The following is a 25,713-nucleotide window of genomic DNA, read 5'->3' on the forward strand; positions in this document are numbered from 1 at the left end:
TCTCAACCACTCTCGCTGGCACCGGTGCTAGCTCTCCTTTCGTTTGTGCCGAGTGCTTGGCGAGTTTTACCCTGCGCCCCACAAGCACTAATAAAATCCAATAAGAATGCTGCAAGTGTGCTGCATAGACTATCAAATACCCTATACATAAGAAAATGTGCCTAAGCATAATGAATAGAATGTTTTTTTATGGAAACTTTAGCGATTGGTATTCTAGTATTTAGTTATTTCCTTCCACGAAACATGTTAAGTTGACGCTGTTACTGTTAATGGTTGTTTTACTGTTATTCTTGTTAACATGAAGTCATAACAACTTTATGCATTTAACATTTATGTTAGCACAACACACAAATGTTGGTAGCAGATGAAGTGAAATTAGGCACATGCTGAGTCGATAATGTTTTCAATATACCCAGCTTGGACTTGAATTCAGGTAGAGGATATCATTATGTTATAGGCCTGTTGTGGAACAGAGGAAGCATTCGTATCGCATGCGAGCTTCTAATTGGAAAGCACTCAAATCAGTGCGAGAGACTCGACTGATGTGCGAAATGCATGACAATGGAGCATCGGCGGCATTAGAGCCAACTCATCTGGCCAACTAGTCGGAATGGACTCAAGGGTTTGGCGCCTGGGACCGCACACAGAAGCGTCTGGCCTCCTTTTTTTATTTAATATATTTTAGTTTCTGCTGTTCGCACCGCAAGTCCGAGGCCGCCTGTCATGATGATGATGTCGCAAATTTCGCTAATTAGTCACGAAAACTCGCGGCTCGAAATGGTCAAAATGACCAAAATTGGCCAAGTGGCAAATGTGGTATAGAAAAAACCGAGAAAAATAAAAGAAGCAAATGCCACATAAATTAACAGCAGCAGCATAACATCTGCTATGGGGTTCGACCTTTCGCAATGCATACGTATTTGTTTAATCTATTGAACAAAAATTAATTAAATATTTGAAAAATATGTTAAAGGGTGATTTAAAGAAAGTACCTGAGTACGATCCATTGATTGGTAATTTGTTTAGTAATATCGAACATTTAAGATAAATAAAAAGACTTTAAGGAGCTTATTTATATAGTATGTAAAAAGTTATCTTTCAGTTTTGAACAACACCATGAAATGAAACATAGAAAACCAAAAGTTATTGTGGATAATTTATTGTTGAAAATGTTTCGAATATGAACTAAATATCTATAAAACTAAAAGGCCCTTATACTTATATAGAACATCGGCATTTTTATATCATTATATTATAAAACTGGGCTTTGTAATATCGCACTGGAAGCAGTCCATATGGCGTTTTACCTTTTAAGGGCACATTTCTCTTTATCCATTCAGTTGAAAATTATTGCCGCTCTCTCATCTAGAGTTGAGGTCGAAGCACGGATACATTTTTAATGGTATTTCGGTTTTATTTTTACGTGATTTTTCCTCTTCCTTCCCAAATTTCCTCCTCTTTCGCTGGCATTAGCATGTGACGACGAGGGGTGTGTCGTATCTGGCACATTTATGCAGCCGATTTAATGCCTTTAATGACCTCCTCCACTAATGATCGAAGCTGATTGACTCAACAGAATCGATGGCATTTACCAATGCTATTTATTTTTAGGCCCTGCTTCAAGGCGTCTGCAAAAGGTGTGTATGAGTCTGTGTGTGTGTGTGTGTGTGTAAGTTTACATCCCAAAAGTTAGGAGCTCGATTAGCTTAGGAAAATATCTTATTCTGAACTGAACTGTAGATCAATCTGGTCAAATGATTCAATACTCACGAGTACTTCAAAAATATCGGGCAATCGAATTTTCATATAGCATACTTTTAGTCAATGCTATAACTCAGACAAATATGGTCGGATCTTCAAAGAAATGTAATTCGAAATTTACCAGAATGATTTTCGATTTTGCAATCATCATTATTTGATGTTTTTTTTTTAAATCTCGCGTAAATAAAGCCCGATTTGTGAATGATATAGCATTTTGGACTAGTACGTAGCACAGGTATCGATTGCCAGGCAAAAAATCTTATTGCTTAAAGGATTAAATCACAAATTATTGCTAAAAATGGAAACGGTTTTTAATGTCAAACATATTGCGGGCTATCAAATACCCATTTGATAGTTCTAGAGCATTTTAGATAAGTACGAAATACGATCATCGATTGGAATTACAATATCCCAGTTAAACATTTGAAGCCCATTTCGAATATGCTTGTGAATATATTCACATTACATTTACACAATGTCTTAAGTGCTTTGTACCAGTGTGCAGCCTTGAAAAAGCTTAGCCTAGTCTCTCATTATCGCGCTCTCTCTCTCTCTCTCTCTCTCTCTTTCTTGTCTTTCGCTCTCTTTACAGCAAACTTGGTAAACCGTTACATGGAAAGCAGCCACAAAGAGTGTTAATTCTGCGACACATGCGCTGAATTCGACAGTGCGTAAAGTGTGTTTGTTCAATTCGGAGATCGAAGGAACTCCAGATCTCCATATGTGGCCATATATGTTATCAATGGAGTTGCTTTTCGTACTTCTATGTGTATTCCATTTCATAAAGGTAAGTGCCAGAAAGAGAAAGGAATAGAGAATATATAAGCAGCTGCACGCTCTGCCTTCCGTCACACAGTGTCAGGGACAGGGACATGGAGAGGGAGAGGGACATGGAGCGGATGCCATTGCCAGCATTTGCCGCAGGGATGCCAACGGCAGCAGCTTGAGCGTGGAGATCCGGCTGCCCTTCATGGACATGGAGCTGCGTCACGAGCGGCATTTGCATGTGCTGCGCGCCCAGCAGCTGCTGCTGGTGCTGCACGGCAACGAGCTGTTCCAGCTGCAAATGTCCGGCCGGGACAAGCGGCTGGTGCGTCTGGGCGAGCTGACGGGCCGGGTGGGCCAGCAACTGGCCACCGCCGCGGCGGTGGTGCTCTGGCGCGAGTATCTGCTGCTGGCCGTGGCGCTGCCGGAATCGCTGGAGTTCTATCAGCTGGCACAGCAGGCGATGCTGGACGCCAACCAGCGGCACTTTGAGCCCATACAGGAGTTCGCACTGGCCGGCAGCCTGCAGCAGCTGCATCTGGTGCAGCCCAATCCGGAGCAGGTGCTGCTGCTGCTGACCCACAACGTAACGCAGAGCCAGACCAGATGCAGGTAGGCCCTGGGCACAGTTCAAAATGCGCTCAAACTTAGCCTTTTGCTTGCCCACAGAACCTACGAGTGGCTGGAGACGTATTTCAATCCCGTCGAGGAGCTCACGCTGCCCGCCCTCAAGGCGTTCCAGGTGGTGGGACGCCAGCCCCATTACATAATCACGGGCCGCACGCTGCGCGGCCAGTCCAAGGTAAGCCTCAAATACTCTGTTGTTCACAAGCTGCAAGCGGGTCATATCAACTGTTGCCTCCCTGCTCCACAGCTCGTGCTGACCATCTACGAGCTGTTGACGCCCACGCTGCGCCTGATGCGCCGCCAGAGCCTGACCGTGCAGGCGCGTCATCTGCTGGCGGCACGTTTCCGCGGCCGCAATCTACTCTTCGCCTGCGCCGGCGGCAACAGCAGCACGTGCATCCTCTTCCGCATGGTCGATGGCCATTTTGTGGTGTACCGCAAGCACGTGCTGAGGCAGCTGCAGTTCAGCCATCTGGCCGCATCCGAGCTGGGCCAGCTGCTGGTCGGTGCCCGCGCCAACGGGCAGGTGCTGGTGTTCAATAGCCAACGCCTGGACTGTTATAGTGGCTTCCGCGCCGATACCAATCCCAGTGGCATCTACACGCATCGCAATCCGCTGAACGAAAGCTTTCTGCTGTTGTCCTACAATCGCAATCCGAGCACCACACTGCTGCGCATGGTGCAGCTGGTCGGTGCCAACGATGCAGGCATCCTGGCCGCCAATCTGGAGGGCAACGATGGTAAGCTGTGCGCGCCCTTGTGGCTGAATCTCTGTCTAATCCCGATTGCCTCTGAGCAGATCTGAGCAGCGTGCAGCAGCATCGCCATGAGTTCGAGCAGTCCATCAATGGACTGCGCAGCCTGCTGCTGCGCCGCAGACAGCAGCTGGATGCAGTGCATCAGCTGTTGGAGTCACTGGAGCAGCAGCAGCACACGCTCCGGCTGACGCAGCCGTTGCATCTACGCAGCGGCTCGCGCATTCAGCTGGTGCAGCTGCAGGGCTCCCATTTGGCCACTCCCATGCAGCTGCTGCGGCGCATGGAGAGGCTGCGTCAACGACATGGTCACGCCGTGGTCGGGCGCAGCACGCGTTCCTTTGGCGCGGGCAACGCATCCTACACGAGTGCACAGGACACGCTCAAGGCGAGGCGCTTGCACGTCCAGAACCTCATTTACCATGGCCAACTGCTGCCAGGTGAGGGCTGACCTTCGACATGTTGGATGCCAGCTTCAATCGCCCTCTGCTCTCTTTCAGGCTATCACGTGGACTCGTCCAGCCCGCCCAATCTGAGCATCAAGGGCCAGCTGCTCACCAAGCGGCTACACACACAGCAGCTGCTGATCCCGCCCAGCTACAAGCGGCCACAGCGCTCGCTGGATGTCCACACGGTGGTGCGACATCTCCAGGTGGAGCGCATCAACAATGTCTCCTGGTTCGAGTTTTACGATTCGCTTTTCCTGCATTCGCGCGACAACGAAATCGAGGGACGTCTCGTTCTTCAAGCCCGCGCCCGGGTGGTTAATCTCCAGACGCCGTTGCTCAATGGAAAGCTGGTGGAGCAGCTATTCAATCTGAGGCAACCCCAGGTGGTGACCTCCAACATATTCATGTCCGCTTTCATTGCACCCAAACTGGACGCCAATCTTGTCAACGGCTTGAACTTTGCCAAGGACATTGTCTTTCGTGGTGCCAGAAACAACCTGATCAAAAGTAAGTTTATGGTATTTACATATATATATACTAGCTGGTTTTTTCAAATTTCCACCCATTTTCCGCCCGTGGAAAACTTAAATTTACCCGTAGTATCTCGAACTCCACTCCAATTTTGTCTCGAATTGTGTTGCGCATAGAAGGAGACATCTCCGACCCTATAAAGTATATATATTCTTGATCAGTATCAACAGCCGAGTCGATATAGATTTCCGTCCGTCCGTCTGTCTGTTTCGATGCGAACTAGTCTCTCAGTTTTTATGCTATCGTCATAAAACTTTGCATACGTCCCTTTTTGGAACGATCGGTCGAAAATTAGATTCTTGTATGAAAAACTTTTTTGTTTATTAAAATATCTTAACCAAACTCGGCATTTATTAGTTTTACTATGCTCTACATATATATACGAAACCCTATCAACATCGAGACACTATAATTTATAGCTTCCATAGGAACGATCGTTCAAAAATCAAGGTTTTGTATAGAAAACTTTTCTGTTTTTCAAGATATCTTGACCAAACTCGGCATTTATAAGTTTCTCTATGCTCCCTACATATTTTCGAAATCTTATTTACAGCGGATCTTATTTACACAACACGATCATATAGCTGCCATAGGAACGATAGGTCGCAAATGAGGTTCTTGTACAAAAAACTTTTTTGTTATTCAACATATCTTAATCATAACTTGTTTTCCTGTGCTTCTTAGATACGAGTAAAGCAATTTGAGCATTATGAAAAGGATGGGTCAGCAAGGGTATTAAATCTTCGGCGTGCCGTTGATGACCAATCAATCAGTCATGACAAATAGTTTTATATATTGACAATATATATGTGTGAATGTATGTGTGAATGATCCAACCTATAGCCATACCTTATCTTAGTAAGCGGATCCGTTGTGAGTTGTAAGAGAAAGAGAGAAAGAGAGGGAGAGAGATGGGGGGATATGCCTAGTAGGCCACCTAATTAATATAGACTTGCCAACCAAATTAGTCACAGCTTGAAATTTAAATACAATTTGTACTCTTGAAACTCTCAAAACGAAAATAATATCTATATAAAAATGAATGTGGAATACTGGACATTGATGATATATTTATTGATCCTAACAGCGCCCGTTCGCATTTACCGGATGAGCGTCTCGGGCGACATATTCGTGGAAAACGAGACCAAACGGCCGCGTCAAATGGCGGCCGAGCAGCGTCCTTTCAATCTGCAGCAATACTATAGGGGCAGGATCATACTGAACGGCTCCCTGACGGTTAACAATCTGCAGCGGGACACGAACGAGACGCGCCTGCAGCTGGGCGGGCAATCTCTGCGTGCACGGGACTTGCACGCGGATTACCTGTTGCTCCAAACGCCGCAGGTGAGTAATAGGGTGTAAAATGTGGGTATATCAGGCGAGGTGTATATATGTATATAGATATGCATGTATATAGTCTAGCCATATCCATGGTGTTTGTCCATACGAAAGCGTGAATATCACAGACTTTGAACAATTTACATATATATACTCTCGCATATTATTAAGTTCGATAAATATCGATTATCATCGATTTTTGCTCAGTTTCAACAAATTTCGATTATTTAACTTATTGGACATCTGCCTCACCTCCCTCAGATTACCGATCGCTATAAATTTCGATTTTATGTGAAGTTTTTTGTTTTGCAAAATATTGTGATCCATGTCGGCATATATAAGTTTCTATATTCAGGCAAAATCCCTATCACTATAGAATATAGCCCTAGCGGAAGAATCGGTCAAAAATTGAGTTTTTTGAGCGGCAAACTTATCTGTTTCTCAAGATATTCTGACCAAACCCAGTAATACTTAGCTTCATTATGCACTTAGAAAAGAGATTTCAATATCGAATGCCTATTTCATTATAAAATTAAGTTCAGGCAGAGAACCTTATCCGTTTCTCCAGATAGCTTAATCTGTTTAACATCGAGCTACTAGCTCAAGTATAATCGAATACCTTTCTGCTTAGCACCTGGATACGCTGGCATTTGGCAATGCGAAGGTGACGACACGCGCCTTGAGCACCCAACACATCAATGGCCATCCGACGGCTGAGCATCTGCTCACCGGTGCCGGACATGAGCTGAACATGAGCCGAGCAACGCACAAGCGGCTGCATTTGATATTCATGAGTGTGCGCATTGATGGGAGCGTATACTGCGGCAATTACAGCAGCCGGCTGGCGCAGCTGGCGAGGGATGCAGTGCGTCAGGGCGAGACGGCCAACATAACGGGCCACAAAAGCTTTGCGGCGCCATTAGATGTGGACATGCTGTCCAGCCGGGCGCTAAATGGACTGCCCGTTGACGAGCTGGTGCTGAAGAGTCAGTTGTCACAGAACTTCACGAATTTGAAGCTCTTCCCACGCATTGTGGTGAAGAGTCAACTGGAGATTGGCCGCAATCTGACGGCCCTGCGCCTGAATCATATGGAACTGTCGCAGCTGCTGCAGCCGGCGTATAGCCTGCAGCGTCTGGAGCTGCCGGAGATGCCGAAATTGCAGCAACTGATCTTTCGGCGTCTCAATGGCCTGGCCTTTGATGAGCTGCTGGGCAAGCTGAGCGTCGCTGACGGCGAACCGGTGGAGCAGCCGCTGCTGCTCCGCAAGCAGCTCATCATCGAGGGCAATGTGCGCTTCAAGCGGCCACTGCAGCTGCGCACCCTGAATGCCATCCACTGGGACGAGTATGTAAAGGGTCTGGTGAGCGCGAATGCCAATAGCCTAATCGTGGGTGAGAAGCGCTTCCTGGAGCCGGTGCTCATCACAGATGCGCTCCACGCGCCGACCATAAATGGTCTCGATCTGAGTGCGTTGCTGGAGAATACGCTGCTGCGCACCACGCCCCAGTCCATTGGCGGCGTCTATAGCTTTGCGCGCCTGACGGCCACCAATGTGGATGTGGCTCAGCTGAATGGCATGCCGGCCAGCAGCTTCTTGGACTTGGGCCAACCGTCACTCCGGCTGCAGGGTGATCTCTATGTGCCCGAGCTGCAGCTCAATGGCAGCCTCAGCTGTGTTCTGCTCAACGATCCGCTGCCGCGTCTCGATGCCCAGCTGGCCGCGCTGCAGCAGCGCAACTGGCGTCGTCTCATGGTGCTCGGCGATGCACTGTGGCCACAGGCCTCCGATCCGCAGCAGCAGCAGCAGCAGCAGCTGGACTATCTGCGTCTGCATGCGGTGCGTCGTCGGGCCGCCAGTCAAATAATCTCGGGACATGTGATCCTGCAGCAGCCGCTGCTGGGCCATTTGCATGCCAGCGAAAGCTTGCTCGGCGGGCTCAACATTAGCCACATAGCCGAGGATGCGCTGCTGCGTCGGAGCACGGTCACGCAGCTGGTAAAGGCGCCGCAGACAATGCTGCAGAAGGTGCGGGCGCGCTCCATTAGCCTGCTCAAGGATGGCCAATTCGAGCTGCTGAACGGCATAGATCTGCGCCGGCTGAATGGTTCGCTTTATCGTCGCTCCAGCGGGCAGCCAATGGGCGCACAGCTCCGGTTCCAGCTGCCACCGAACATAACGCAGCTCCGGCTGCTGGGCGGGCTCAATGGTGGCCATCATGTGGCCAACATCTACGAGCAGTCGCCCGGCGGCATTTGGCCGGCCGTGCAGTTGAGGGAACTGCAATTGCAGCAACGCCTGCAGCTGCACGAGATCAACGGCATGAGTCTGGAGTATCTACTCGAGCAGCGTGTGCCGCTGCGTGGCGCCGCCTTGGAGCTATTCGATACGCTCCACTTTGAGCGGCTGGTGCTCGGCGAGCGCGCCATGCTGCGCACCATCAATGGCATCGATCTGCAGCGCGTGGTCTACAAGCACGGGCAACGGCCGCAGGCCATCGGCGGCGCCAAGACCTTTGCCAAGGGCATCGAATTCCAGGGACCCGCCCACATAATGCGCCTCAATGGCAGGGATCTCAGCGAGAGCTATCAGCAGAGCATCTACACGGATCGCGACTATAGCATCGATAGCCTGGTGCTCGATGGCGCCAGCTTCCAGGGTGGCCTGCTCGCCGATGCGGCATTAAGTGAGTCAAGGCAGGCGCCGCAAATGGTTTTAGAGCTGGAGCTGGGCCAGCATCCACAGAGCGCACGGGAGCAGCTGCGCCAGCAGCTACAAGAATTGATGCAGCAGCTGCAGAGCAATCGTGCGAATCATAGCCAGCGTCTGCTCTATCTGGACTATGAGCAGCAGCGCCTGGAGCTGACTTGGAGCGCGCCCGCTGCTGATGAGATACTGCAGCTGGTGGCTGCCCAAACGCCACAGCCACAGAGCGGCATCTGCCAGCTGCAGCAGCTGCTGGCGCAGATCTCTACGAGGCAGCAACGCGTGCATCTGACCAACGTGAGCCTGGCCAGCCGCCTGCTGCGCGCCAGCTCCGGGCGAGCTGCGATACGCGTCAAGGCGCAGAACTACTGCAACCAGCCGCTGCAGCAGTTCCGCAGTCGCGTGCACATCAGCTGTCGCGGCCACGCCCACACGCTTGGGCTGCGCCAGCATGTGGAGGCACTGCAGCTGCACGACCAGCAGGACTACAGCCTGCTGCTGATCAGCGGCACGGATGAGGTGCGTGTGCTGCGAGTGAATCACACGAACTGCAGCCTCAGCGATTGGCAGTCGGTGCAGCCCGCCTCGGCTGGCCGCCTGATGAAGCTGCTCCAGCTGGAGGGGAATAGGACGCTGCTGCTGACCAGCGGACTGCAGCAGCCGGAGCATTTGCCCGTTGTGGCTGTGCATCGCCTGGACGCGCAGAGTCAACGCTTTGAGCTGCTCCAGCACATCGAGGGTGACTACGATCTGGCCGAGCTGCAATCGGAGCAGCTGCTGCTCAGCTGTCACAGCTGTCGCCACATCTCTGTCCATGTCTTCAGTCCGGCTGCCGAGCAGTTTGTGCCCCTGCAGCAGCTCCGCTTGGCGGCGCGCATCCACCAGCTGTTGCCCTTCAGCGTTGCCCAGGAGCGCCACTTGCTGGTGCTGACCATGCCCGGCTCCAAGCATTTCTATCTCTTCAGCTATGCCCACATCGAGGGCTGGCAGCAGCGCACCTATGGCCGGCACATGTCCGACTTCCAGTGGTCCTGGCCGCTGATTCGCTCCGGGCAGGAGCTGACGACCTCGGCGCCCGTCCTCCTGCTCTGCGGGCAGCGTTTTTGCAGCCTGGTGAAGGCTCTGCTCGACTAGAGCCGGTTCATTCCACCTGCTACTCGTATGGAAAGTAATTTTGTTTAGTCTTTGTTTACTTATCATTAGGGGCATTCCGTTCATTTTCACAGCTTGTTGTGAACAACTTTGTTAAATTTTGCTGCATTTCTCAGCTGCATTAAATTGTTAATTGTTAATAAAATTCGTTAAATATTTGTTAAACATTGAAGGAATAAATATATATGTGTATATATATTTAACTGGAATACCACTCGTTTTCTGTCAATCAGCTCAATTATATATGAAATTCAATATATCTGTGCAGCTGTCAATTGTTATTAATATGACATACTCTTACACAAATACACCTTATATAAACTAAAAATAATTCTTCAGATCTGTATCATCCGTATATATTATTATATAGATTACTAGCTTAAGCTTTAGAGGTGCGCTATTCTAGTTATATTTTATCTAGAATTTATACCTCTAAGACTTTATTGGACCCATACATATATGTTGTATATATATTCGCATTTATATAAAGATACATACATACATACGTACGTTCATACAAAGAATAATATACATATTACGGCAACTCCCTGGCCTTTGCCGTGGACAGTTTTAAACCTTTTATACATTACTTTTTCATCCAGATTCCGCACGTGGAATATCTTAAGTTCAATTTAACGGTGATGTTTGAAAATAAGTTTAAATCCATCGAACTAAGAACCAAAAGTTGCAATCAACTGCTTACGCCGATGTTTGTGTTTAAGCCGAAAAAGAAAAAAGGCAATCGGAAATAGATTAAGACTTCGACCAAAAAGTCTTTGAATCACATTTTCCACTGAGGAGGCTTGTATTCTGAGCAAAATGTGCAGCACGTCTCAAATAAATTTTCATAAAGAGCTTTAGAAATAAATCGGAACCCGAAACTTTACCCACCGTATCTTTCACCCTCAATTATGTCAAGGGGGAATGGATTTTCCGATGTTAAACATCCCTCAAATGAATTTGAACAGAGATCTTCGAAAATTAAGCTGAGGCCGGGCGGATGACAAACAAAAAAGTTTCTTACATTCGTTTTTCGCGCTTTTTCCACACTTGCGGGTGAAATTTCCCAACATAAGGTAACTACAGTAAAAATTTCCGCTTACCCCTCAGGTGAACTGTTTATTAATAATATTGAAATCCATTTCGTAATAAAAAACAAATCACATCTTTTACATATATTATGTACAAATAGAGAAAAGCCATTTAGTAGGGGCATTCCCTCAAATCATAACTAATTATTTTAAAAACTTTCGTACCAATATATGGATTAAATGCGATATATATGTCATATAATCTGATAAAAAAAAAACAATGTGCTAACGTTTAAAATTCCAGATAAAATATGGAACATGCATATCAATTGTTTATTCTACTATATATATATTTATCAAAAAAAAACATACTTATATGGGGTAGTGCCAAAAATATCTATAAAGTTTTAGAGAAAAAAAAAATTATATATGTTTTATGGGCAATTTGTCGATTTGTCAATTTTAATTCATTGGCTGCCAATCGAATTCTCATACATAGATATTGCCGGCATACCCCTAATAGCGATTATCACATTTCAAGTATTTGTTTTTTTTAAAACAAATAAAGTGGCTAACGAAAGCTATGAAACCAACTTTCATGTCCACAAACCTAAAGAAATTCTAGTCGAAACGGCGATGGGACGGCGCTCAAAAAATGAAGCTCTTGCGGCTGCACTTGACCACATAGATGGTAAAGACGAGCAGCCCCAGGATGCCCCAAATGGAGCTGTTCTGATTGGTGCCATTGCCAGTCTGAGCCTGTATCCAGTCGACGTGGCTGGCGACATCCACGAAGGCGGCGGACTTGCTGCGAAGGCCGAGCAGCTGATTGGACTTGGTCAGCGGAGCACCTGCATCCAACTCGTAGGCGGCATTCTCCGCCTGGTTATCGTACTGCACGCACAGCTGTTGCAGCTCCTGGCAGGGCGAGGGCTGGACACGCAGCCTGAGCATTTCGTGCAGCTCGTGACCATCATCGCCGGCCAGGCCCCAGCTGCTGATGTGCCAAGGCGCCGGATCCGACTCCAGATGCTGTGTGTCCACCGGCAGCGATATGGGCTGTATGCGCGCCTGATGGGCGGGCACATCCCGATCGAGCATAAGTATGGCCAGCGACAGGTGCTTGGGCGGCTGATAGACATGGGTCACACCATAAACCTGGGCATGGGCCGTGGGCGCAAAGCGCTGCGTGCTGCCCAGCACCACGCGCAGCTCGGCGGGATGATAGAAGCTCTTGTTGTCGTTCCTAAACGGAAGGTGTACCCAAAATCCGATTAGTTTCGATCTGACGACGATCAAGCATTGTTTACCTACTTGTATAGGCAGTGGGCCACTGTGAGCACCACGGAGGGACCCACGAGTGCGCCCGAACAGATGTGACCCTTCCCAAAATAGTCCAGCTCCTGGTCAAGCAGCCGTATGGAGGCCTGGTAAGGTGCTCTTCGCCTGCCACCCGCTGCATTGGACGTGCCTATGCCACGCTGTTTAGCCAACTCGTGATGGGTGAAGGCTGGAAAAGATAAATTGAAAGTTTAGATAAGATAAAGATATAGATTGCGAGAGAGAAGGACTTGACTAGGATATGCACAAGCATTCACGGTTCCTTTTATAAATAAATGCACAGGCGAATTACATTTTTGAATAACTTCGGTGCTTATTGTCCGATCTACTTCAACTTTTCAGTACTTAAGCACGACACCCTATTTTGAAGGAAAAGCCGAAAGGTATCCAAAAGTTCTTAATATCTAGCTCTAATTAACTTCGAGCTATGCCTAAAAAAGATGATTCGAAATCGATATTTATCGATATTAAGATAAGTTAACGATCGTTCTTCGTGTGGTGCAAGAGCATATTTATATTTATTATTTCAATTTTCTAACTTTTGTAGTTTCCAAATTCCAAGCACATATTGCGGCTGTTCCTCTCGTAAAATGATTTTCGTATAAGATAAGAAACTCAATTTGCATTCTTAACTAACTTTGAGCTTTGTTTTCACTTTTGGTTACTTTTGAGCAGAATCAAAGTTTATTGATTATGATTATGAAAAAGCCGTCTAATGAGGAATTGGCCTTGGCAATATCGCCAATGCATTTTATATGGTGTGATCCATTTCGCTTATCATTATCGACGCGAACGCATTCCCCGATCAGCTGATCGTCGCGTTATAGTTGTTGCGCCAACCATTGTCCGGGGTTTTAGTATTATCGTTGGAAACGATATCGCCCGCTGTTGGGAGGTCGACGCGCGTGTTTTATGGCACTACCTGGCTACAATAGTAGTTGGTCAGAAGCTCGCCGGAAACTATGAATTGGTTATTTTTAATTGGCCTTGACTTTTCTAATCTGTCACGAACTAAAGCTGCAGACACAGTTGAGCATGGCTATAAGGACACGCGTGGAAAACTATACTGAGTTGCGAATTTATCACATACATATATACGTATGACAAAATTAAGACCTCTTATCAGTTTCTTAGTGACTTATAGAAATAATATATTTTCTGGAATATTTAATTAAAACTTATCACAACGTATCTGGCTTTAACTGCTGCTGAGCTATTTCTAAAGATATCCCAACTATTTGTCGTCAAAACTATTTTCGTAGTCTTGCAAAAAACAAAATCTACCTAGAAATCATACGTTTTCAGACTAGAGTTGGGCCCGTGAAATCACATATAATCAGATCTCGTGAGCGATCTCTAAACTTATATTTCAAAAAGGCACGAAAAATCGAAATATATAGAATTTAATATATACATTTAAGCTAGTAAATAAAAAACGGTATAAAACATGCATTTTCTTTTTAATATGGATGCACTTCATGTTTTTTTCTTTGCTTTTCTTATATTTTGATTCTTACAAATCATATGAATATTTAGATTTTTGATGTCTGCTAAACACGAACACGCACGAGTTTTACATGGAAAACATATAAAACATGTATTTTCTTTTTAATATTTATGCATATATACTTTACATATTTTCTTTTCTTTTCTTATATTTTGACACGATCTAATCCCATCTTTAATAATCAACTCAAGTCTCTAAGCTCGATCTAATTTCGTGTAGATTCCTATCTATGGGGAATCTAAATGCGAATAACATAAACTTGTAAATTATATAAATTTATATGTAAACATTTTATATATATATATACACTGTACTGTTAAGTTGTTCCTTAAAGCTGGGCTACCTATCTTATATTCCATATAAAGTATATAGTAAGTATTCTTTTGAAACTTGTATATATATATATATATATATAAAGAAAACTTACCATATTCTACTAGATATATAATATGGGAAGACTTAACAATCCTCGAGTGTTAGTTAAACAAATCTTAAATCGATCTTTAAATGAATCGCAACTTACTTGTCTGCATTTCGGTGCACAGGAATGCAAATATCAGTATTTTGATGATCCGCTTTAGGTGCTCGTTGAGTTGCATTGTTGAGAAATCGAACAAGGGGATTAGCCAATCAGTCCAGATCGTAGGGCACTTGTTCAACTTGGTAGAGCCGCGTAGATAGTGCGCACCTTGATAGAGCTGCAAACGTTGAATGAAATAATTCACTTCTAAAATGTACGAAAGCAAATTCGCAAACGCTTTTCCCTCAGATTATTCAATTTTGTTTTGATTTCGGGCGATGTTTATGCTTTTTTTTTTCGTTGTTCGGTTTTTTTTTCATACTCTTTCAGAGAGTGTTCGACTATTGTCAGAGCATTCGCAGCCCCCTTAAACAAAATATAGTTATGTCTGTCTGTCCATCTGTTTTTTTTATGCAAAAAAGGCTCTCAGATCGAAAGCTAGATCGTATCACTATATCGTATAGCTGATATAAGAATGATTGCTCAGTTTTATGTTTTCTGCTTGATCAAACTAAGCTTTTGCGCGTTTCAACATCGTCTAACATATGGGGAATACTACTATATCATTGGCTCAAGATATCTTAACCAAACTCATATCGAGTGGCATATATCATATCAAATGCAGGAACAATATATCGGGATATGCGGCTCTTTGTCCAAAGGCACTTTTAAGCCATATGCCACAAGGGTATTTACTCTTCGACATGCCAAAGATAGAGGTTCTTTCTTGTTTTTCCCTTTTTGTTTATATTTATTGATAAAGTCACAACGTTCGAGCAACGCCGCATAAAGCATGCACGCACACACACACACACACACGCACGCACGCACACACACACACACACACACACATGAACGCTGTCATAAGCGCTTAATGATAAGACCTCTGATTATTTATTATTGTTTTCTTTTTTCTTCGATTTTTCATTTTGTTTATATTAATATTTAAATTGCGATCAGTGCATTTGCAGTTGACAACCTGGTATGCCCTGCCCTTGGGCATTTATGATAATTAAGAAAGAAGCTTAGGCAGGTGCTTTGGGAATATCTTAAGGTAACACGACAGCAAACATTAATTGCCCTAGAAAAGTGCGTCTGTACTTGGCATACGCACTGATAAGGCAGATATGTGCGTCCATAAATACCACTGTGTAGGGTATTAAGCATTCGGCTTATTGTTTTTTAAAGTCGAATTTATCAGTAAGACTAACTTTTAATTTTAGACGCGTGCGTTAATTTCGGTTACTAACTGAAACGCAAAATGCGAGCCTTAAAATAAACCACGGCTAATAACAGTTGTTTAACATGCACATAACATGCCAATGTTAGCAACAAGCTGTTAATAACAGCGTTTTGATTATAAACAGCTGTTAAGCAGTCTTTACAAATATTAGCTTCTTACATTACACGACGAGTATCAATTTATAGAATGTAATGTTAATTACATAAATAATATGCAGATAACATGCCAATGTTAGTAAAAGGCTATTTATAACAATCTGTCATTTGTGAACAGCTGCTAAGAATTTCGTAGAAATTTTAGCTTCTCACATTGGAAGCGAAAAAGTATCAAATGATATAATGCAATATTTTATATAAAAGGTTTGCTTTAAATTAATCAATATACGTTTCCGTTCCAGCCCCTTTCCGACTATAGATATATAGAAAGATATAGATATAGAGAACTATTGATGCGATCTGCAGGCAGTCTAGATATCAGGACAGCGCATTCTGAGTGTGTCGTAACCCCTTGACCTTGAACTTTTCACCAGATACTACCCGATGGTGGCAGTGCATACAGAACTATCCCACAATAAAAACTTTTTTGTAATACTTGGCAAATGTCAGTCACATGCAGCGCGCATGTTTCTGAAGCACGTCTATGGAAATAGACAGGCCCGACGATTACATAGCCGAACTGCAATTAACTAGCGATTGCTGATGGCTGATAAGGTTTGGGAATTGTCCAATACCAATACCAATACCGACTGGCATCTATAAATGTGATTGTAAGTCGACTTGGTTATACCCTGTAGCCGAAGCGAGTTAAGCAAATGTTTTGGCTTTTTGATTATGAGATGGAACTCTGAACATGTACGAAAACTCAAGACTTTATCTTGAGCGATTCTAAATATATAGCATATATAGCATTGACAACGGACAGATAAGAGCTGAACAAGAATAGTTAGTATAGGGAAATGGTGGCAAGTCCACTCTACCTTACCACAACAGAATTATATTCATTCATTTTTTGCCCATTTTTATGATTCAATCGTATTAATAGTTAGTAATCCCATTTCTGATTTTCCCCAAACATTATCTTTAGTGGTTCTCTATCCGGATTGAATTTATGGCTGAAATATATTTAACCAATAATTGCGTCTTAAACTATTTTGGGTTTTCGATTTGAAGTACATTTAATTTACGCTGTGCTTTTGGTCTTATAAAGTGTTTCATCTTATTAACGATCCATTCCCAAAATGGGTTATTCGAACGCGTCCTAAAAGTATGCTATGATCCATGGGTTGTCTGTGTGCATAATGCTTGTGTGTGTGTGTGTCTGTGTGTTTGTGTGTGTGTGTGCTTCCGATTCGCTCTAGAAGTCGCATAGACTTAGCATGAAACCTAGGAGGAGTATTGTCCTGTAAAGTGGCTCGAACATTGTGCCAGATGATCTGGCAATATCCTCGAATTCGTCGGCGCGCATGAGATCGTTTTGGCCATTTTGTGGATTTTTCAATTGATAGCTTGCAATGGTATTGTCTATCCAATGCCAGTAGTGTGTCACATTGGCATAGACACCGGGAATTTGGGGCATGCCGCACCTGATGCCCCACGAACTGATGCCGACCAGCCTGCCGTCGCAGAGGAGCGGCTCACCCGCATCGACGGTGCATCCATCCAGCTGATCCTTATTCGCATTGCTGGCACACAGCATGCCAGGGCGCAGGGAATTCTCGACAAGATCGGAGACACGCCTACAGGCCCCCTCATCGATGAGCGTCACATTCAGCCTGATCATCTGGCCCAAGTAGTACTCCATGTGACTGTTGTTCCAGCCCCTGATGTGGCACCTGGCTTCCGGCTGAGCGGCTGCGTCGGCCAATTGGATGGGCTGCATGATGGACGGCACTGTGGCGTTCAGTATGATCAATGCGATGTCCTTGTCGTAGGTGCTCGTATCGAACTTGGTCAGGTTGATCAGCAACGACTGCAGCGAATAGGACATCGTCTGCTCGTCGCGTACGAAGCGATGCTGGCTTCCCAGCACCACCATGAACCTCGATATGGGCAGAAAGCTGCCATCGTACCTGGTCCGGCTGTGGGCGAAGAACACAAGAACACAAGATCAGACGCAACATCTACAGCCCAAAACCCAGCCAGCACCTACTCCAAAAAGCAATGCGCAGCGGTTGCCACCACATTGTGGCTAATGAGCGCACCACCGCACACGTGGCCAGAGCCATAGCGAAAGGCTTCCTTTTGCCGCTGGCGCAGGGAGACATAATACTCGATTGGCGCCCCATCGGCATATGAACTATTGTCAAGGACCGGCACGGAAAGCTGATCGTCGCCAAGCACCTGGGTTGTGTTCAGCTCAGCCTTGGTCATGTCCAGCGTGGTCCAGAGCAGTATCAGCAGCAACAGTATCACACTTACCTTACCGCCCGAATTCACGTATAACAAAAGATCCATATCTTTCAACTTCTGTATACAAAATATAAACTGAGAACTTTAAGCTAACTTATTTACCTATATTTAAAACCATATGCAGAAATTCATGGCATACTATGCTCAAGCTCTTATATTAAGATCTCGATTCGGAATCTTTCGAAACGGATCCTCTTGCATTTGCTAGATTCTTCATTCCTTTCTGGTTCTGTCTGACAGTTCTTGGCTTTTCATAAATCGGTCAGGGAAATCTGTCTCCAAATATTCTGTAAAGCTCCCCTTCGTAGTCTAAGCCAGATATCTATATCTATGAAGTGTATGCCTATATGATCAAAACAATATTCCTTCTATATCTTTACGTGGATAATGTGCAGATTCACTTAAAGGAACAAACCCCTATAAGATTGTATTTCATAATTTTGGCTTTAGCAGAACGGCAATAAATGCCAAGGGATCCTTTCATAGATGAAATACTTATCGGGCTTAGATCTGACTGAAAACTTTGCATAACCCGTATGCAGGAACAAAAGTATCTTTTTTTACCTTTCTCAATTACAACACATGTTCTTTTTTTTCAATTTAAATTTGGGTTTTCAATAACATCTGGACATTCATCTTAACCTTAAAGTTGATATATTGACCAAAAAACAAAACAGAATTTTAGCGTATCGTTATTTTACAGTTAAGAAATGTGGCTCAGGCCGAGCAGCACGGGAACCGCAACACTCAGAGCATAGGTGACTGTGATTATAGCGACGCCATCGTCGCCAGCCTCTGGACTGCCCTCTGTGGTGGTCTCTGGGCTGCCCTCTGTGGTGCCCTCTCCACTGCCCTCTCCGCTACCCTCTCCGCTGCCCTCTCCGCTGCCGTCGCCGCTGCCATCTCCACTATTTGCCTCGGAGATTTGTTCGATTATCCACTCGTAGTAGTAGGACACCTCAGTGTAAACACCTGGCAGGTCAGGCAGAGCGCAGCCAATGCCCCAGGAGACAACGCCCGCCAGCTGGCTCTGGCAGACGAGCGGTCCGCCGGAGTCGCCATTGCAGGCATCGCGCTCACCCTCCATATACCCGGCACAGATCATCCCGGGCAGTATTAAATGACCCAGTGCGGTGTCGTTGATGCACTGCGCATCGCTGAGCATGGGCACGTCGAGGGTCATGAGTATATCGGAGCCGTAGCCCTCCTCGGTGGTGCCCCAGCCAGTTACCTGGCAGACGGCTTCCGCAGGTACGGCCAGGGAGCTCAGTGCAATGGGACGTATGGTGGGATGATTGGCGGGCACTGAACCACTGAGCATAAGCAGCGCAATATCCTTGTTATATGTGGACAGATCAAAGATGTCCAGCTGCAGGATGAGCTGATCAATGTCAAAGGTTAGGGTGTTTGCCTTCTCGAAGCGATCCAAATTGCCCATAACCACAATAAAGTCCTCCTTGGGCAAGAAGCGGCCATCGTAGATGATCTGGCTGTGGCATGAATAAAAACCATTAGTTGTAGAGATCGGTTACGGGGATTACACATAAGAATCGAGTATGAAGATTAGCTGATAGTCTCGGGCTGTATTTCAGCTATGAGGCACGAACATGAGGATCGGCAGTAAGAATCGCAAATGTCGCAAAAATTGTGATGTAACCCCTTTGTTTTATTTTAATTTGGTCTTAAATGAGAATTTAAATTTCTTGAAGCCAGTCGATAGCCATGGTCCGTAGTCGAAAATGGTATATAATTTAAATATCGGACAATTTTTGGCCGAGATATTCCATAAAAAAACATCAAAAAAGGTTGATATCAATACAAAGTTGGTTTTTTGTCCAAAACTTTGAAGTAAGCCCCCGATATTTGATTCAATTGATTTTCCACTCGATAGTAGAGATCCGTACAAATTCAAAAAGGTATAACATTTCAAAATCAGACGATATTTACCCGAGATATTCAAAAAAAATCATCAATAAAGTTTTAATTTTCGAACCGACCCCGATTTTGAGAAAAAACGTGATGTAACCCCTTGCCATTTTGTTGATTTGGGTCAAAATTTAGATTTTCATTTTTTTTAATGCCAATCGATAGTATTGATCCTATCGAGTCCAAAATTGTATAAAATTCCAAAATCTGACATTTTTTGGACGAGATATTCCAAAAAATCATCAAAAAAGGTTGACTTTACAAACGAATCGTTTTTTGGTCAACAACTTTTTTTAACCCATCGATTTTTAATTTGTTTGAATGACAATTGATAGTAGGGTTCCTTACGAAATCAAAAAGGTATAACATTTCAAAATCAGACGATATTTACCCGAGATATTAAAAAAAAAATCATCATTTTGAGAAAAAACGTGATTTAACCCCTTGCTTTTGTGTCGATTTGGGCCAAATTTTATATTTTAATTTTTTAATGCCAATCGATAGCCATGATCCGTACAAGTCGAAAATCGGACATTATTTGGCCGAGATATTCCGTCATCAAAAAAAATGACTTCATTCCAGAGATGATATTTTGTCAATAACTTTTAATGAGGTGCGAGCGTGGGAAAAGAGGATTACCTATGATCATTTGAATCAGTTTGTGGGAACAGTTATTTTATTGGATTTTGTTTATAAGGCCCCATCAGGTTAAATTTTAATCTGCAGATATGAGGATCAGTGCATCAGTAAAATCCTATAGAGAAATAAGCCTAAGCAACATATTTGAGATATACTTCATAGGATCTGTTTGGAGTGAAAGGTAATGCATATAAGTTACAGGCTATCAGTTGTGAGGCTCAGATTGAGGATCTGAAATGGTGATCAGATATAATGATCGGATTTAAGTATAAAACTGAGAATCTGCTAAAGGGGGCATTTCGAGTCTGTTATGAGAATCAGTCAAAAGGTGACGATCACTTGCAACGATAATAGAACGGATCTATTATCCATTACGAATGTAAGATCTGATATGAGAATCAGCTAAAAACGATCAGTAATAGAGATCAGATATATCACAGCCAATTAGGAGGATCAGATGTGAGGATCGGCAATAAGTTTTGGCTAAAGAGTGAGTCGTCTGTCATTGGATGTGTAGCTATGAGGATCAGCTGGGAGTTATCCTGGACACTTACTCCACAAAGCAATGAGCCGCGCTGAGAACCGCATTTGGCCTGATCAGTGAGCCGCCGCAAATGTGGCCCGTACCGAAGAAGTAGCCATCGTTGAGGCGACGCCGGAGACTGACCTGATGCCTGGTGGCCTCCATATTGGCCACGGTGCCATTGACAATCCGACCCGGATCGGCATTGAATCTGGGACGTATATGCCGTGAGTCCAGTCTAGCACCTAAGCCGTACAAGAACAATCGAGAAAGGCATCAGAAGATGTGAGCGCTTCAATATGGGCACACATACCACACATCGCCACCAGATAGAGGCCGAAGAGCACGGCAAAGATCGTTGCCCGTTTGGGAGCCATGTGGAGTATTCGTATTTACGGCACGAGCTGAGAACGTCAACTAAATGTACGGACAGTCAGGGCCACTTGGCCAGCCAATTGCTATCGTCACAATTAAATCTGGCAATACATGCTCGACATAATCTAATCAGCCGTCACCGGCCAGACCCACCCACTTTGTAAATTTCGTTGAATAGATTCTTGAACAGCGGACAGCTAGTCCATTCCGTTCACTGGAGTACCAAACGGGGCATGGCTATAGGGTGTGCACGTGTCTCTGTATTGGTGCAATTCTCAAGTGTGAAACATTTTGATGGATTTTCCCAAACACACCCATGCAATCTACGATGTGCCCATGATTGTCATATCAAATGGTTTTAGCACAAGATCCATTTCGATTTACAGCCCCATAAAGTCACGGAGTTGCTCAACGATATCAACAAATAGTTAACAATTAATTAATTCAATCGAGTGAACTACTACGAGAAGCTGAAACCTATCTCTGATCTTCGAATCGAACTAAAACAGATTAATCATAAAATACTACAAAGATCCCTTTTGAAGGTATTGAGGATTTTAATATATATCTTTTTATACCCTGAACCCATTGACAATGGGTAAACAGGGTATTATGTATTTGTGCAAATGTATGTAACAGACAGAAGGAAGCATCTCCGACCCCATAAAGTATATATATTCTTGATCAGCATCAACGAGCCGAGTCGATCTAGCAATGTCCGTCCGTCCGTCTGTCCGTCCGTCCGTTGTAGGTCCTCCTAATCCCCGCGCAGATCGAGTTTGTTTTCGATATTCGATAACTTGCCCCGTTTCCAAGTAATCGATAAAAATCGATATCGAAATCCTGTTTTTTCAGCAATTTCGGCAAATAATATGAGCTAGATTCACCAAACTTGACATGTAGCTTCTAGAATAGTATATACATATATAAAGTATTTTTCATTTTATACCCATCGCCTATCGGAAGAAGAGGGTTCAGGGTATCCCCTAGTCGGGAGCTCCCGACTAGAACCTCTTACTTGTTTTGACTTCTAAAAGTGGTCATCTGTAGCTATAAAGTCGAGAGAATGGAACATTCTGACGAATTCTTAAAATTGTTTTTATATGAATTGACCAGATTGTCAGACACAGGGCTGAAAGGCGTCACTCGATTCTCGGAAGTGTTTTCTGTTTGGCTTCGCTTGTTTTATAAATAAATGTATAATGAATATATCAGTGATAGATTGAAATTGAAATTTCGCACTTAGGAGCTGGTTTCATTGATTAGATAAATTCAATTATTTCATTGACCGAACACGAGGCTGAGGCACTTCAGATCCAATTTCTGGCCCCGCTCTATTTACACATTTGTTGAGCGGTAATCGCAGAACTATAATAACAAGTCAAACAAGTGGCAATACCTATAAAAGAAATAATATTTATTAATTTCTTTTTGAATATTAGTCAGTCTTGCAGACGCATTCAGTAACTGGCCGCCACAAAGATGGCCAAGACAGTCAGCTTTGGGCCAACGACAATTGCCGCTTTGTCGCTGTAGTACGAATAGTCGAGCGAGCGATTCGTCCTCTTTATCCAGTCGATATAGTATGCAACGCTCGTATAGACGCCGGGCGAATCTTGGGCAGCACAAAATCTGCCAAAGGAGACGATGCCCACGAGCGTATTGTAGCACTGCAGCGGACCCCCGGAGTCGCCCTGGCAGGAATCGATGCCCCCGCTCATATAGCCGGCGCATATCTGGGCAGTCGATATATAGCCATATTTGCGACTGCAATCCCTTTGGCTGATCACCGGCACCGTTGCCGATTGCAGAGTTGGCGAAGTGGAGCCGCCCTGAAAGCAAACGTTAATCGATTAATCGATTAATCGATCAGCAAGCAAATGAGGAAATCAACAAAAACTGTTGCCAAAATGATGAGCAACTTGAAAGCGATAAGCATAATTTCAAAATTATATATGTATAACAAATTTCCAATTCTAAATTCAAATAAGCATTTCGAAAATATTCAGGAATATGAATTCTTGAAAGACAAACCAGAAATACTTGAATTCAATTCGAACTCGGGAAATGTTTGAAATGAATACTTCACTTACAGAGTATGTACTACCCCAGCCGGAGATCAGGCAAGGTGTACCCACTTCGGCGGCTTCTTTGGCAAGTGGCAGAGCCCGAGCGCTCGATCTCCAGGGTATATAGCCGTTAATGAATAGCAGTGCAATATCGTTCTGTAAGTCAGACGGATTGTATTGGGGATGGGCTATCAGCTTCTGCACGTTATACTGCAGCATTGCTCCACTTCTTGACTGTAGATAGCTGTTGCCCATGACCACCACAAAATCTCTGGCCGAGCGCATCGATCTCCTTCTTCCGCTACAAACAAATAAACTTGATATTAGGTCCGTTTCAAATGCTTTCAAGGGTCACCCACTCGAAGAGACAATGTGCCGCCGTGGCAATCAGGCGCTGGCTAATGACCGTGCCTCCGCATATGTGACCACGCCCGAATTGTCTCCTGTCAATCTTCTTCAAACGCAGCGAGACCTGATATGGTGTCTTGGCTATGTCGGTAGCGGTGCCGCCCACAATCTTGAAGTGCATCGAGCCTGCTTGGCATTTGGATAGAAAGAAAGAAATTAAGTATTCATTTGCGCTCATTCATTGTTAACGCCAATCTATTAGTTATCTATCAAATGGGCTTCGCCGTGACGTTCCAAAACATTTGCGTCACCAACAAATTATATTAGATATGTGTTTGGTATCTAATCGCAATTTGAATATCGCAAAACTGATGACTCTCGGCTGAGGAAGGGGGGGGGGGGGATTACTTTCCGCCACAGTCGCATCGGACCGTTGTAACTTATAGGATTGAAAAAGTCAAAAGTCAATTCTTAAATAATTTTATACAAACATCTGCCGTATTTCCATTTTCGAAAGAATCTTACAAAAGCATATTTCATACATTTTCAAGCAGAATCGATTTAAGAACCAATGCCAACTCGAATCGAAAGCATAAAGTAAGCGGAGAAATTGTTACGAATATGGAAAGCAGAACATTGCATTCAAGCCTTAGCTCACAATTTCGTATATTTTTCAAGTCCTTGGAGCACTTAAAAAATACAAATTTATTCAAATCTCTCATATTTGCGATTCGAGACAGCCAATGCGTCAGAAAATCTATTGTTATCGAAAAGGTTTCGATTAATTAGAATTGAAATCGATTTGTATACTTGCTGAAATTCGGAACACCCGGAACAGTAATAAATAAAAATAAAAATTCACATATCCATTCAGATGCCAAATCTAGAGATATATCCGATTGCCCTTACTCACCCGCAGAGACTGGCCCCAATTGTAATAGACAGATGACTATATTTAACCACGTTATCAACGAGACGAGCATGTTTTGCAATTTTTGATGCCGAAAGTAAAGGCAAACCAAGCCAAAAATAATCCAAAATAAATTTTTAAAAAAGCAATCACACAAAATATGAAGAAAACACATAATCCGAAAAAAGGCATGGCTATAGGTTCTGAATGTCTCTCGGTCTTGATCAATTGCACGCAATTCTCAAGTGTGAAACATTTTGATGGATTTCCACAAACGCACCCATGCAATAGACCAAGTGTACATCATTGTCATATCAAGATCCATTTCGATGGAGTTGCCCAAGCTTATCTCTAGTCTTGGATTATAGTTTTTCTAAAAGAACTTTTGTCGGACTGCGATTTATGATAAAGTAGTTCAACATTGACAAGATTTTGCAATTTAATATAGATATAGATATACATATACATATATTTTTCTTTTACAAGACGCTATATGTAGCTATAAAATCATGATTGAATATTCTGATGAATTCTCTAAAATGTTTGCTTGTTAATTTTAGCTTGTATGGAGACGTGCATTTAGGATTTGGGTACATAATATCAAGTGCTTTATATAAAAATAACATCGTAAGGACTTATAAAATAAATTAATAAAATTTACAATTTTGTTCAGATCAATAGATCTAAACTTTAAACATTTCGCCTAAATAATTATATACAATTTTGTCTACAAAGGCTCTTGCTATTCTTCAACTGATTGCATATTCGGTGAAGTGTACAAAAAACTG

The 25,713-nt window shown here is 44.0% G+C and overlaps 5 protein-coding genes across 5 annotated transcripts; 1 reads left to right on the plus strand and 4 right to left on the minus strand.

Moving 5' to 3' along the window:
- Positions 1-2,401: 2,401 nt before the first annotated feature.
- On the plus strand, positions 2,402-10,416 carry fs(1)M3 (female sterile (1) M3). The gene is made up of 8 exons (XM_064699470.1): positions 2,402-2,548; positions 2,618-3,138; positions 3,196-3,328; positions 3,401-3,893; positions 3,953-4,348; positions 4,409-4,864; positions 5,976-6,232; positions 6,858-10,416. Exons 1-8 carry the CDS (start codon positions 2,483-2,485, stop codon positions 10,065-10,067), a joined length of 5,532 nt encoding a protein of 1,843 aa, XP_064555540.1. The 5' UTR covers positions 2,402-2,482; the 3' UTR covers positions 10,068-10,416.
- Positions 10,417-11,650: 1,234 nt separating this feature from the next.
- Positions 11,651-14,694, minus strand: LOC135440356 (serine protease 28). Its single transcript, XM_064699471.1, has 3 exons — positions 14,488-14,694; positions 12,431-12,626; positions 11,651-12,362 (listed from the first exon to the last, which is right to left on the minus strand). The coding sequence occupies exons 1-3, from the start codon at positions 14,561-14,563 to the stop codon at positions 11,765-11,767; spliced, it is 870 nt and encodes a 289-aa protein (XP_064555541.1). The 5' UTR covers positions 14,564-14,694; the 3' UTR covers positions 11,651-11,764.
- Positions 14,695-16,826: 2,132 nt separating this feature from the next.
- Positions 16,827-18,256, minus strand: LOC135440360 (trypsin II-P29-like). Its single transcript, XM_064699476.1, has 2 exons — positions 17,876-18,256; positions 16,827-17,804 (listed from the first exon to the last, which is right to left on the minus strand). Exons 1-2 carry the CDS (start codon positions 18,178-18,180, stop codon positions 17,081-17,083), a joined length of 1,029 nt encoding a protein of 342 aa, XP_064555546.1. The 5' UTR covers positions 18,181-18,256; the 3' UTR covers positions 16,827-17,080.
- A 516-nt stretch (positions 18,257-18,772) lies between these two features.
- LOC135440367 (trypsin-1-like) lies at positions 18,773-21,690 on the minus strand. The gene is made up of 3 exons (XM_064699482.1): positions 21,537-21,690; positions 21,255-21,468; positions 18,773-19,625 (listed from the first exon to the last, which is right to left on the minus strand). The coding sequence occupies exons 1-3, from the start codon at positions 21,598-21,600 to the stop codon at positions 18,839-18,841; spliced, it is 1,065 nt and encodes a 354-aa protein (XP_064555552.1). The 5' UTR covers positions 21,601-21,690; the 3' UTR covers positions 18,773-18,838.
- A 1,304-nt stretch (positions 21,691-22,994) lies between these two features.
- LOC135440374 (trypsin-like) lies at positions 22,995-25,086 on the minus strand. Its single transcript, XM_064699493.1, has 4 exons — positions 24,929-25,086; positions 24,027-24,201; positions 23,692-23,968; positions 22,995-23,430 (listed from the first exon to the last, which is right to left on the minus strand). The coding sequence occupies exons 1-4, from the start codon at positions 24,996-24,998 to the stop codon at positions 23,059-23,061; spliced, it is 894 nt and encodes a 297-aa protein (XP_064555563.1). The 5' UTR covers positions 24,999-25,086; the 3' UTR covers positions 22,995-23,058.
- Positions 25,087-25,713: the final 627 nt, after the last annotated feature.

This window comes from Drosophila montana, unplaced genomic scaffold (genome assembly GCF_035044405.1).
Source record: "Drosophila montana isolate Dmon_TW-CO22-7 unplaced genomic scaffold, ASM3504440v1 contig_924_1, whole genome shotgun sequence".
NCBI lineage: Eukaryota > Metazoa > Arthropoda > Insecta > Diptera > Drosophilidae > Drosophila > Drosophila montana.